General features: G+C 39.5%; 1 protein-coding gene across 1 annotated transcript in view; it reads right to left on the bottom strand.

Annotated features, from left to right (window-relative positions):
- Positions 1 to 14,995, bottom strand: part of ncapg2 (non-SMC condensin II complex, subunit G2) — an 82,077-nt gene that overhangs the window by 53,987 nt on the left and 13,095 nt on the right. The window contains exons 10-12 of the mRNA XM_039753608.1: positions 14,791 to 14,883; positions 14,230 to 14,355; positions 6,046 to 6,225 (exon numbers count right to left, since the gene is read on the bottom strand). Of these exons, the coding sequence (XP_039609542.1) occupies positions 6,046 to 6,225; positions 14,230 to 14,355; positions 14,791 to 14,883 (399 nt within the window). The remainder of the gene's footprint in view (positions 1 to 6,045; positions 6,226 to 14,229; positions 14,356 to 14,790; positions 14,884 to 14,995) is intronic.

The following is a 14,995-nucleotide window of genomic DNA, read 5'->3' as shown; positions in this document are numbered from 1 at the left end:
CGATGCTGAAGAGAAAAGTTGATTCTGAAAATAGAGCCTTTAAAACCGATGGGAGGCTGAGTATATGTTTACTGAACCCGTGTGTCTCATTTGTGGAGCTAATGTGGCTGTAATTACAGAATTTAATCTAAGGCGGCACTATGAGACAAAACATCAGGGTAACCTGAATGCAATGCAGAAGATACAGAAAGCAGCATAATTAAATAAGAATCTGACACTTCAGCGGACGTTTTAACCCGTGCACAATCACAAAGTGATTTCAAGTGAAGCTGCTTTTATGGGAGACACAAATGCACCAGTTCACCTTGCCCCACTTTCCCTGTTGCCAAGTAATGTTAAACCAAGTCGTCACTACGGTGTTCCCAAATACGCACTTTGCTGATAAACTGAGCGCACTGAGTTTGCACGGCGCTTTGGTGACTTTGAAGAACAAAAAAGTCCGTCTACATGCGGCTCGAACCTTGTGCATGTTTGGTAGCACATATCTGTGTGAGAAGCTCTTCTCAGTGATAAAGACTAACAAAACAGCACACAGGAGTCGCCTCACTGATGAGCACCTGCAATCCATCCTGAGAATCTCCACAACACAGAACCTCACACCAAACAGAAACGAACCTGTGGCCAAAAAAAGATGCCAGGCGTCCAGCTCTAAAATGACATATGAGCAAAGACAACTGAATGATTTGATTTGTTATTGCTGAAAGGAACACATTTTATTTATATTTCTAGGTTTTGTTATGCAGCATGTTCATATTTGAATTTGTATAATTTTGACAGGATATATTTTTATGGAGAGCAAAATATTATAAGTTGTTTAAGGTTTGAGTTGATTTATTCACAAATAATATTCCTGTCTGTTTTTACCATTCCTACCAAAGATATTTCTGTCGACTAAATAAAAATTCCTTCTATTTAAAATTTAAATAGAACTTGAACAAATACGATAGTTCATAATATCCACGCAGACTTGCACGTAAGAGCAGGAGTCATCCGTTTTAACAAGCAGCGTATTGCACTGATACAAAATAGCTGTGTGTGTATATATGTAGATATGTATATATATGTTTATATATGTGTGTGTATATGTATGTATATATATATATGTATTTGTGTGTATATATGTGTGTGTATGTATTTATGTATGTGTGTATGTATTTATGTGTGTGTGTATATGTATGTGTATATATTTAGATATATATATATATGACAACACTCATCACTCACAACAGTGACAAAACAATTACATTGACAATCATGTTACGTTATTTTCAAAATGTTTCCTTTTCTTTTTCATTGCTTCTTTAACACACTACTTCTCCGCTGCGAAGCGCGGGTATTTTGCTAGTAAATAATATATACAAGTGGAACCTCGGTTTACGAGTGTTTTGCAAGACGAGCTAAATTTTTAAATTAATTTTGACTTGATAAAACGAGCGATGTCTTGCAATACAAGTAGTATGGATACACTTTGTCTGCTGAGCGTCATGTGAGCATAACTGAGCTGATGGTTCTTCTCTCTCTTGCTCGCAATCGTCTCCTATTCTCCGACTCCATGTCCACGATATTTTTGGATACGCTAATATAGCGAACTGCTACAGCGAAACAATGAAATCACAAGCGCACAAACGCGTAGATCCTCACGCTAAGGGAGAACAAGGAACACTGAGTGAGCTGACAGGCTGGCAGCGTCAGCTTGGGTGAATCCCCGAGTCAAGGCGGATCGGGAAACGTGTCACACATAACCACAGCCTGGCTCGTGGCTCGTTACTCGAGCCAATGCTCGTATGTTAGATACAAATTTTTCGCTCATACTTTCCTCTTATCTTCAATTTCTCGTATACAGAGGTGATCGTATCTAGAGGTTCCACTGTGTGTGTGGATATATATATATATACAGTGCATCCGGAAAGTATTCACAGCGCATCACTTTTTCCACATTTTGTTATGTTACAGCCTTATTCCAAAATCAATTAAATTCATTTTTTTCCTCAGAATTCTACACACAACACCCCATAATGACAACGTGAAAAAAGTTTACTTGAGGTTTTTGCAAATTTATTAAAAATTAAAAAACTGAGAAATCACATGTACATAAGTATTCACAGCCTTTGCTCAATACTTTGTCGATGCACCTTCAGCAGCAATTACAGCCTCAAGTCTTTTTGAATATGATGCCACAAGCTTTGCACACCTATCCTTGGCCAGTTTTGCCCATTCCTCTTTGCAGCACCTCTCAAGCTCCATCAGGTTGGATGGGAAGTGTCGGTGCACAGCCATTTTAAGATCTCTCCAGAGATGTTCAAAAGGATTCAAGTCTGGGATCTGGCTGGGCCACTCAAGGACATTCACAGAGTTGTCCTGAAACCACTCCTTTGAAACCTGTGCCGTGTGCTTAGGATCGTTGTCCTGCTGAAAGATGAACCGTCGCCCCAGTCTGAGGTCAAGAGCGCTCTGGAGCAGGTTTTCATCCAGGATGTCTCTGTACATTGCTGCAGTCATCTTTCCCTTTATGCTGACTAGTCTCCCAGTTCCTGCCACTGAAAAACATCCCCACATCATGATGCTGCCACCACCATGCTTCACTGTAGGGACGGTATTGTCCTGGTGACGAGTGGTGCCTGGTTTCCTCCAAACGTGACACCTGGCATTCACACCAAAGAGTTCAATCTTTGTCTCAACAGACCAGAGAATTTTGTTTCTCATGGTCTGAGAGTCCTTCAGGTGCCTTTTGGCAAACTCCAGGCGGGCTGCCATGTGCCTTTTACTAAGAAGTGGCTTCCGTCTGGTCACTTTACTATACAGGCCTGATTGGTGGATTGCTGCAGAGATGGTTGTCCTTCAGGAAGGTTCTTCTCTCTCCACAGAGGACCTCTGGAACTCTGAAAGAGTGACCATCGGGTTCTTGGTCGCCTCCTTGACGAAGGCCCTTCTCCCCGTATTGCTCAGTTTAGATGGCCGGCCAGCTGTAGGAAGAGTCCTGGTGGTTTCGAACTTCTTCCACTTATGGATGATGGAGGCCACTGTGCTCATTGGGTCCTTCAAAGCAGCAGAAATTTTTTGTAACCTTCCCCATATTTGTGACTTGAGAAAATCCTGTCTCGAAGGTCTACAGACAATTCCTTTGACTTCATGCTTGGTTTGTGCTCTGACATGAACTGTCAACTGTGGGACCTTATATAGACAGGTGTGTGCCTTTCCAAATCATGTTCAATCAACTGAATTTACCACAGGTGGACTCCAATTAAGCTGCAGAAATATCTCAAGGATGATCAGGGGAAACAGGATGCACCTGAGCTCAATTTTGAGCTTCATGGCTAAGGCTGTGAACATATGTACATGAGATTACTCAGTTTTTTTTATTTTTAATAAATTTGCAAAAACCTCATGTAAACTTTTTTGGGGTGTTGTGTGTAGAATTCTGAGGAAAAAAATGAATTTAATCCATTTTGGAATAAGGCTGTAACATAAAATGTGGAAAAAGTGATGCGCTGTGAATACTTTCTGGATGCACTATATATATATATATATATATATATATATATATGGTGAAACCTCAAGATACGAACAGCTCTGTATACGAGAAATTCAAGATACGAGGAAAGTATGAGCGAAAAATTCGGATCTAAATACGAGCCATGAGCTAGACTGTGGGTATGGGTGACGCGTTTCCCGATCCGCCTCGACTCGGGGATTCACCCAAGCTGACGCTGCCAGCCCATCAGCTCACTCAGTGTTCCTTGTTCTCCCGTAGCATGAGGATCTACGCGTTTGTGCGCTTGTGATTTCATTGTTTCGCTGTAGCAGTTCGCCTTATAAGCGTATCCAAAAATACTGAATAAAAGTGTACTTTTTCCAGTGAATTCTTAAGCATATAATATTAGATTAGAAACCCTACCCTTTATCATTGCAGAACAGTTTAAATACCTAGTGGTAAACATCAGAAGTAAACATAAAGCTCTTTATCAACAAAATTTTGTCGGCTGCATAGAAAAAATTAAGCAAGACTTGCATAGATGGTCAACCCTTTATCTCACTCTAGCTGGAAGAATCAACACTGTCAAGATGAATATTCTTCCTAAGCTCCATTTTTTATTTCAAAACATTCCAATATACATCAATAAATAATTTTATAAGCAATTAGATTCAACAATAACCTCATTTATTTGGAACTCAAAACATCCACGCATCCAAAGAGTGACCCTACAAAGACAAAAGGCAGAAGGTGGCATGGCTCTACCTAACTTCCAGTTTTATTACTGGGCAGCAAACATACAAGCTTTAAAAACCTGGGCACAAATAGAAGAACAAACACAGGCTTGGTCCGCAATAGAAGTAAAATCCTGCAGTACTTCTTTATATTCCCTGCTCTGTGCCCCAATAAATACAAGTTATCGGCAATATACTAATAACCCAATTGTGCTTTACTCACTTAGAATGTGGAACCAAAGTACAAAGCATTTTAAGATGGAGAAGGTTTTATCTGTGGCACCTCTGCAGGAGAACCACCTCTTTCAACCCTCGCGAACATATGCAGTTTTTAATATCTGGAAAAAACGGGATTAACTTGCATAGAGATCTTTATATAGACAACGTCTTTGCATCCTATGAACAATTACATTCCAACATTCCAGTTACACATTTCTTTCACTATCTTCAAATTAGGAACTTTGTTAAACAGAACCTTCCCGATTTTCCTCATCTTGTACACTCATCTATGCTGGAAAAAATATTGCTCAATCTCAAGGACTTAGACACCATCGCTGCAATATATAAAATCATTTACAGTCCCTCCCTTTCAAGGATCCAAGAGGACACTGGGAAAAAGATCTCTCAATTAATAGATCAGAAAAGGAGTGGAAAGTAGCAATGCAGAGAATTCACTCAAGCTCCATATGTGCAAAGCATACAAGTATACAACTCAAAATTATATATCGAGCACATTTGCCTCGTCTAAAACTCTTGAAAAATGTTTCCAGGGCATGATCCAACCTGCGAACGCTGCAATCAAGTCCCAGCCTCACTGGGTCACATGTTCTGGGCTTGCACCAAATTAACATCATTCTGGACCAAGATTTTTAATTACCTTTTAGACAGCCTTGGTCTCACAATCCCTCCCAACCAATTAACAGTTGTGTTTGGGGTTCTCCCAGATGGTTTTAAAGTGGAGAAAGACAAACAAATTGTGATTGAATTCACTAAACTTTTGGAACGCAGACTTATTCTGATAAACTGGAAGAACCCAAACTCTCCTCTTTTCAGTCAGTGGGAAACTGATGTGTTATACTATTTGAAATTGGAAAAAATCAAATACTCAGAGGATCTGTATAGACTTTTTTCAAAATATGGCAGGATCTAATCAGTAATATTTTAAAATAAGCTCTTAAAGCACAGAGGAAGCAACTATTTCCATATGTCTTTGTCTTCCGCATTCATCTCTATTGATTTATCAAACTTATTATTTTAGGTATGTTTACAAGCCTTAAATTTTACGCCGTCTGCCTTGCTCTCTCTCTCTTAGGGGTGGGGGTCGATTTGGTCTTAACTCAGTTTTACTTTTTGTAAAAACTGATTATTTGAATGGAATGACTGCAATAAAATTAATAGAAAAATAAATAAATAAATAATTCACCTTGGTGAAATGCTATATTAAATTTTTCTTTGGGCAGTTCCAGTCAACATATCTAGACAAGGTCTTTTGGTGCTGCCACTAAATCTTATTTATGAAAAGGTTAATTTCTTACTGCTCAGTAAGCATTGCAGATTTGAAACAAAACACTACCTTCAAAAAAAAAAAAAAATAAACACACACACACAGAGTATATCACAATATTGCATTTAGTCTCAAGTGTGAATACAACTAGTAGTCACATAGCTGCAATTTTATACTGAATGTTCTAATCAAAAGCATAGTTTAAAAGAAATACCCAAAATAAATTAAATGAGCAGCAATTAAAATGAGTGGTGGTAAGTTAATATACATCATATTCCAGTTACAAGTTAACTGCATTGAGGCATTTATCAAAAATAGTAAGAAAATAGAATTACCTTAAAAACGGAACAACGAACTTCAGCAGAACTCATATCTGCAGACAGATCCACTAAAAGCTTTTTTATTAGGTCTGTAATGATGGCAGGAGGTATCATTTCCCAGTACTTGGCAACTATTGTGCACACACCAAGTACACCTGATGAGCGGACAATTGGTTGAGGGTCTTCCAAGAGTTTCTGTAAAACAGAAACAAATGAAGATTAATAAAAGGTACAAAACAAAAAATAAATTATTTATTTAAACGGATGAGAGCTTTTAGACTAGGATATCAACAATTAATTTTAACCCATCTGCTGTTGTTTACGTTCTTAACTCTGAAACTTGCAATGGTAGGAAAGCAGTCAGTACAAAAAGCAGGTATTATTTAATACAATCTCAGTGTTACCTTTTAATAGTGCAGAAGAAAAACCTGGAACAAGGATGAGGTCTACCTGCGCCGACATTTTTGTGTACTGCGTACAAACATGTTTTCTTTGTTCCTACCCAATGTGGAAGAAAAATAACCCGCCACATTAACTGAACAAAGGGGTGGCATTTATTAATTACAAGGAAACAGCAACATTCCTTAATTCAACTGTTCAATAATATTTAGAATACAAACCATGAATTGAAAATTTAGGAGGTGACTCAAAGCCTACATTATAAACTTTCCATCTCTGAAAAAGGACAATAGCAGCTAAATACTGATTCAATGTAATATTTATACTGTATTCTATTTTCCACTTTGTTAAACAATAGATACCATTCAAGACTTCTCACTAGAACTAAGACAAGCAGACCGTTTTCCAGTTTTTCACATGAACTTTGTATTCTTAAAAATGTTCTTTAACAAAATTTCACCATTAGTACAAATAGCAATGTAAATGTTCATAAGACATTTCTATTCAACTAAGCTTTTATCTGCCCCATGCAAAACAGAAGTCAGCCTCAGGAATTCTTTAATTATTTTACCAGTTTCCATCCATCTTTCAGGCTCACAGCCAATATATCTGCCATAATTCCACTATTTCCCAACAGTACTCTCTGAGTCTATAAGATCAAACACCTTTCAAAGTCTATTGTTAAATACTCAGATCAAACACCTTTCAAAGTCTGTTGTTGAATATTTCTGCCATGCTATCCTCTGTTTGTGGTCTTTAATAGGGCTTCAGATATTTCACTCAAAGAAAAAAAACTGAAGCAGCTCAGCTCATGCTCAGACTTGGATCATACATTTCTTCTCCTCTAAATGGCCAACTAACGTTTTAAGCATGTGTTTCATGTTCTTGAACGGCTGATTCTTGCATACACTTTTGTCTTTCCCTCTCTCCATTTCTCCAAGCTTTGTTTCTGCCTACTGTATATATGTAACTAGGAATGTCACTAGAACCAATACTTCGGTATCAAGTCAATACCATAATTCCAAAAATGTAACAGTGTTAGCTTTTTTACATTTGTATTGATGAATGAAATTCGGCACTGCACTTTTGCATAACTGCAAGAAGACAAATTACTTCAGAAGGAACAACTGTCTGTCACACTAACAGCACTTTCAGCAAACAAATTATTCAGCAAAAGTGTGTCAAGAAACACTACTGGAGCTCCTGTATACCAAACAGCAATACACCTGTACAATACCTCACTATTACTGCCAAGTCAGAAGTTTACTTTTCTTTGTTTCTAATTTTTCTTTTTTTAGTAATTTTAGTACACAATTTTGCTTGTTACTACAAGTTCACATAGTTAAAAGAAGCACTTGTGCCTGATTTAAAAGTGCAATGATGAGAACTATCAGATGTGAGTTGTAATCGTTTAACTTGTATAGTCACAAATTTGTAAGAGGAGATGAAATAACACCGAGATTAATCACTTTTTAACACAGTGACCACACAGTCCCAGTAGAGGTACAGAGGCTTCGCTTTCATTCACCAATTGCAATGAGCATGTCTATAGTACTCATTCATTTTCTAACTGGTGTTTACAGTTAGGGTCATGAGTGAACCTCATATGCATTCACAATTATGACTGTATAATGTGGGAGGAAAACTGCACACTGGCTGTACTAACTATTGTTGTAGCACGTTTCAATCAAAGTGCTCATTTGGTTTGTTTATGCCAGCGATGAAATGGTCCACTACATTTGTTAATACTGTGGAAGATGAATGTTCTCTTCGTTCCCTTGTACTAATTCATGTCTGAGAAGTAAGCTTTACAAAACCATGTAATAGCATGCTTTGTTTTAGCAAACAGTAAAATGTTTGTGCAAAGGACTCAAGGTCTGAGCATTCAACACATGAGTCTGCCTTATCACGTTTTCCCTTAGCTTACATCTGAACGCCATAACAAAAGGAGCCAAGAAATCAAGTTGCACAAGGGGCGTTGAAGGGGCTAAAGGTTTGTGTATAATAAATGTGTTGACTGTTACATTTTATAATGATATTAAATTACGCATTCTAGGGTATAAAACTGGACGCCACCCAACAGACGGGGTTCAGAAGAGCCCTGACGCTGTCATGTATATTTGATTGTCTGCTTTTCTGAAACTCTTCTCACCGTGACTCTGAAAATAAAGCTGCTTTATAACCGCACCTGCTGTCGGGTCTGAGATTTCGTCCACAATACCAAAATAGAAATTACAGTAATTTAATGTTTCACTGCTGTAAAGCACATCTCTCTATTAACGAGAAGTGTACTGTGTTAAAAGAAATACATAATTAAATATTATTAAATATTACTCAAGTAGGTTTTTTAACCAGACAATGTAAATATAAACCTTACAATAGCAAATGTTATAAACCTAAGATTGGTTCTCTGACAAACCATATCTTAAAAGTATATTAGAAAAACAGCTGTAAAAAGTTTGTTTAAATGAAAATGGTCAGAATAATCTTAGACAATCTTAGACACTGCTTTCTTAGAAGGTGAGCAGAGAGCTGAGGAGACTTCGTGCCAGCAAAGCAGTGGGTCCAGATGGAGTATCACCACGACTGCTGAAGGCCTGTGCATTGGAACTGGGGAGTCCTCTACAGCGCATCTTCAACCTGAGCCTGGAACAGGGGAGAGTCCCGAGGCTTTGGAAAGCATCTTATCACCCCAGTCCCAAAGGTATCACGTCTTAGTGAGCTGAATGACTTCCGGCCTATTGCTCCGACATCACATGTGATGAAGACCATGGAGCGGCTGCTGGTCCACCACCTGAGGCCACAGGTCCGCCACGCCCTCGGCCCTCTGCAGTTCGCATACCAGGAGAAGGTGGGAGCAGAGGATGCCATCATCAATATGCTACACCGATCCCTCTCCCACTTGGACAGAGGCAGTGGTGCTGTTAGAATTATGTTTTTGTACTTCTCTAGCGCCTTCAACACCACCCAGCCTCTGCTCCTTAGGGACAAGCTAACAGAGATGGGAGTAGATTCACACCTGGTGGCATGGATCGTGGACTGTCTTACAGACAGACCTCAGTATGTGCGTCTCGGGAACTGCAGGTCTGACATTGTGGTCAGCAACACAGTAGCACCGCAAGGAACTGTACTTTCTCCGGTCCTGTTCAGCCTATATACATCAGACTTCCAATATGACTCGGAGTCCTGCCATGTGCAAAAGTTCGTTGATGACAATGCTATTGTGGGCTGCATCAGGAGTGGGCAGTAAGAGGAGTATAGGAAGCTAATCAAAGACTTTGTTAAATGGTGTGACTCAAACCACTTACACCTGAACACCAGCAAGACCAGGGAACTGGTAGTGGATTTTAGGAGGCCCAGGCCCCATGGGACCCCATGATCATCAGAGGAGACTGTGTGCAGAGGGTGCAAACCTATAAATACTTGGGAGTGCAGCTGGATAATAAATTGGACTGGACTGGACTGCCAATACTGATGCTCTGTGTAAGAAAGGTCAGAGCTGACTATAAGATAATAAGATGCTGCAGATGGTCTACCACATGGTTGTGGCGAGTGCCCTCTTCTAAGTGGTAGTGTGCTGGGAAGGCAGCATAAAGATAAAGGATGCCTCACACCTGGACAAAACTGTTAGGAAGGTAGGCTCTATTGTAGGAATGAAACTGGACAATTTAACATCTGTGGCAAAGTGACGGGCACTGAGCAGGCTTATGTCAATCATGGAGAATCCACTGCATCCACTGAACAGTGCCATCTCCAGGCAGAGGAGTAGCTTCAGTCACAGACTGCTGTCACTTTCCTGCTCCACTGACAGACAGAGGAGATCGTTCCTCCCTCACACTCCTCAATTCCACCCCCGGGCGGGGGTAAATGCTAACATTATTCAAAGTTATTGTCTGTTTTTACATGCATTTTTTTATAACTCTTTAATTAATTTTTTTTTTTTTTGTATCGGTATACTGCTGCTGGATTATGTGAATTTCCCCTTGGGATTAATAAAGTATCTATCTAGCTAAAATTGGCCAATTCAGCAGCACAAATAAAATAAAGATCAAATTTTTATTTCTAGCATTAATGTTAAGTATTTTTCAGTTACTGGAAAAACCCAGCCACAGGGGATGCACAAACCAGTGTGTTTCTTCATGCCGGTCCCAAGCCTGGATAAATGGGGAGGGTTACGTCAGTAGGGGCATCCGGTGTAAAATTTTGCCAAATCAATATGCGGACAACAATACAAATTTCTATAAAGGATCAGTCAAGCCCCGGGTTAACAACGACCGCCACCAGTACTGTTAGTCAACAGGATGCTCGCGGGAAATTGGGCTACTGTTGGCCGAAGAAGAAAAAGAAGGAGAAGAAGAGAGGGGAAGACATGTCCGGAGGCAGGAGGAGAGGAGGAAAGTAAAGAGAGTGGAACTGAGGGTAGGAACTTTGCATGTTGGCAGTATGACTGGTAAGGGGAGAGAGTTAGCAGATATGATGGAGAGAAGGAAGGTTGATATATTTTGTGTGCAAGAGACTACATGGAAGGAGAGTAAGGCCAGGTTGATCGGAGGTGGATTCAAATTGTTCTATCATGGTGTGGATGGGAGGAGAAATGGGGTAGGGGTTATTCTGAAGGAACAGTATGTCGAGTTTTTTGGACGGGAAAAAGAGTGTCAGACAGAGTAGTGATTATGAAGCTGGAAATTGGAGGTGTGATGATGAATGTTGTTAGTGCATATGCCCTGCATGTTGGGTGTACAATGGAGGAGAAAGAAGATTTCTGGAGTGAGTTGGATGAAGTGATGAACACTGTATCTAAGGGACAGAAAGTAGTAATTGGAGCGGATTTAAATGGACATGTTGGTGAAGGGAACAGAGGAGACGAGGAAGTGATGGGTAGGTATGGTGTCAAGGAGAGGAATGAAGGTCAGAGGATAGTGGATTTTGCCAAAAAGATGGAATTATTTTAAGAAGAGGGAGGACATAGTTATACGTACTAGAGAGAAGGAAGATCCACACAGGTAGATTACATCCTATGCAGAAGAGTCAATCTGAAGGAGACTGAAGACTGCAAAATGGTGGCAGGGGAAAGTGTAGTTAAGCAGCATAGGATGGTGGTCTGTAGGATGATGCTGGAGATTATGAATAGGAAGAGAGTGAGGGCAAAGCCAAGGATCAAATGGAATTTGAAAAAGGAAGACTGCAAGGTTGAGTTTAGGGAAAAGGTGAGACAGGCACTGGGTGGTAGTGAAGAGTTACCAGACAGTTGGGCAACTACAGCAGAAACAGTAAGGGTGACAGCAAGAAGAGTGCTTGGCATGACATCTAGACAAGATGAGAGAAAGGAGAAAAAGGAAATCTGGTGGTGGAATGGGGAGGTACAGGAGAGTATACAGAGGAAGAGGATGGTAAAGAAGAAGTGGGATAGTCAGAGAGATGCAGAAAGTAGACAAGAGTACAAGGAGATAAGGCACAAGGTGAAGAGAGAGGTGGCGAAGGCTAAAGAAAAGGCGTATGATGAGTTGTATGAGAAGTTGGACACTAAGGAGGGAGAAAAGGACCTGTACCGGTTGGCTAGACAGACGGACTGAGCTGGGAAAGATGTGCAGCAGATTAGGGTGATAAAGTATAAAGATGGAAACATACTCACAAGCGAGGAGAGTGTGTTAACCAGATGGAAAAAGTACTTTGAGAGGCTGATGAATTAAGAGACGAGAGAGAAAGAAGGTTGGATGATGTGGAAATAGTGAATCAGGAAGTGCAACGGATTAGCAAGGAGGAAGTAAAGACAGCTATGAAGAGGATGAAAAATGGAAGGGCCATTGGTCCAGATGACATACCTGTGGAAGCATGGAGGTGTTTAGGAGAGATGGCAGTGGAGTTATTAACCAGATTGTTTAATGGAATCTTGGAAAGTGAGATGCCTGAGGAGTGGAGAAGTGTACTGGTGCCGATATTTAAGAATAAGGGGGACGTGCAGGACTGTAATAGCTACAAGGGGATAAATTTGATGAGAACAGCATGAGGTTATGGGAAAGAGTAGTGGAGCTAGGTTAAGAAGTGGGGTGATTATTAGTGAGCAACAGTATGGTTTCATGTCAAGAAAGAGCACCACAGATGCGTTGTTTGCTTTGAGGATGTTGATGAAGAAGTATAGAAAAGGCCAGAAGGAGTTGCATTGCGTCTTTGTGGACCTGGAGAAAGCATACGACAGGGTGCCTCGAGAAGAGTTGTGGTATGAGGAAGTCGGGAGTGGCAGAGAAGTACGTATGAGTTGTACAGGATATGTACGAGGGGAGTATGACAGTGGCAAGGTCTGCAGTAGGAGTGACGGATGCATTCAATGCGGAGGTGGGATTACATCAGGGATTGGATCTGAGCCCTTTCTTATTTGCAGTGGTGATGGGCAGGTTGACAGACAAGATCAGACAGGAGTCCCCGTGGACTATGATGTTTGCTGATGACATTGTGATCTGTAGTGACAGTAGGGAGCAGGTTGAGGAGATCCTGGAGAGGTGGAGATATGCTCTAGAGAGGAGAGGAATGAAGGTCAGTAGTAACAAGACAGAATACATGTGTGCAAATGAGAGGGAGGTCAGTGGAATGGTGAGGATGCAAGGAGTAGAGTTGGCAGAGATGGAGGAGTTTAAATACTTGGGATCAAAAGTACAGAGTAACAGGGATTGTGGAATAGAGGTGAAAAAGAGAGTGCAGGCAGGGTGAAATGGGTGGAGAAGAGTGACAGGAGTAATTTGTGACAGACTGGAATCAGCAAGAGTGAAAGGGAAGGTCAACAGGACAGTAGTGAGACCAGCTATGTTATATGGGCTGGAGACAGTGGCACTAAACCAGAAAGCAGGAGACAGAGCTGGAGGTGGCAGAGTTAAAAGATGCTAAGATTTGCACTGGGTGTGACAAGGATGGATAGGATTAGAAATGAGTATTAAGGATAGAGCTGCCAGGTAAGAGGAAAAGTGAAAGGCCTAAAAGAAGGTTTATGGATGTGGTGAGAGGACATGCAGGTAGTGGGTGTAAAAGAACAAGATCCAGAGGACAGAAATATATGGAAGAAGATGATCTGCAGTGGCAACCCCTAGCGGGAGCAGCCGAAAGAAAATTTTTCAGTTACTGGAGAGAAAGTGTCAAAGAATAAACTTAGAAAAGGCTCATACTAAGATAAATCAGGTAGTTCATTTTGATATCATTTTTGATAAACTCTATGCTGAGATCACCCCCCAACCCAAAGATTGCAACCATCCCTTCTCCTTGTTGTTACACTAGTGGAATCCCCATGTCTATCACACATTAAAATTCAAGCCCTGTATTGCATTTTTATATTTATGAATGTCAATAGTAGTTTACTTGATGGGTATTTTAATATTTAAAAGCTTTACTTATCGTTGACTTTTACTTAAAATTGATTTGTTTTTGCCAGGTATTGAGTATAATAAAATTTAATTGGTACTGGCATAAGATATAAAATTTCTGGTATCATGTCTTCCCTATATGCTAACCATTTTGCTCTTCATTCATAAACCTGATGAAATGTATATAACAGAATGTTGAATCTGTAACCTTTTTGTTATTGTATGATTCAAATTTACCTATTCTGTTCCCTTAAATAAAAAATGTAAAATGTGCTGTTCACATATTACCAAATAAATGTAAAGACAAATGTTTAAAAAAAAAAAAAATGATGCTAATTTAGAACAGGTGCTAAACGGTGGAATTAAGTGTTAAACAGTTCAACATATTAAACTGAAAGTTAATATATAGAATAGCTCAAACTTAATAAAAAAAAAAAAAAAGATTACTTACAAACAAAGTTTCAAACTGCTTTTGAATTTCATTATCCATGGTCTCGTTGTTAAAACTGGGATCCCGAACTGGGAAGACCTCTGTAAACAGCAAAGCAGCATTTGCACGAACATCTGAATTTCTTGCCTGTGTGTTATGACAAAGTTATAGGTGTTAAGAAAACAAACAAAAACAAATAAATATTTAAATGTGAGTTAAGCATTATGAAGACAAACATTTTGATATAAATGTCTATCCTTCTGAATCCACTTTCCATTGCAGTGTCTTTGGAAGCTGTGTAAGTCATAATTACCTAATGAACTAGAGCTTTAACTAGACTGCTTATCTGTATAATGTTTAATAAATATGAAAGTCCAGATAACATTTTGCTTAAATAAGCTGTAAAAATCACTTTCACAAAAGTTATACTTAAAACTCTGCTTAAAAGGCAGCAGAAAAAAATATAACGAATTCCTGCAAGAGTTAAATAAGCCACTGGAGCAAATAAATATGAAACTTGTCAATGAAAGATAATGATACATATGATAAAATTAAACCAAGAACGGTTAGAATAATATTTACCTTCAAACCTCTCCAAAGAATAGGCTGATATAGTCTATAAAGCATTTCTTCTACGCCTTGCCGATGTTTCTGGTTGTGAAAGAATCTCAATACCTGCAAAAGAGAGTCAGTCTTTACAATGCAATATTAACTTTTATGTCACTGAAATCAATCAATGCTCAAGAAGCCACAAATATTAATCAACGTTTAAAAATATGCCAGTACT

This window comes from Polypterus senegalus, chromosome 5 (genome assembly GCF_016835505.1).
Source record: "Polypterus senegalus isolate Bchr_013 chromosome 5, ASM1683550v1, whole genome shotgun sequence".
Classification (NCBI taxonomy): Eukaryota; Metazoa; Chordata; class Cladistia; order Polypteriformes; family Polypteridae; genus Polypterus; species Polypterus senegalus.
The sequence above is the reverse complement of the archived record's forward strand: the minus strand, read 5'-3'. Positions and strand labels throughout refer to the sequence as shown.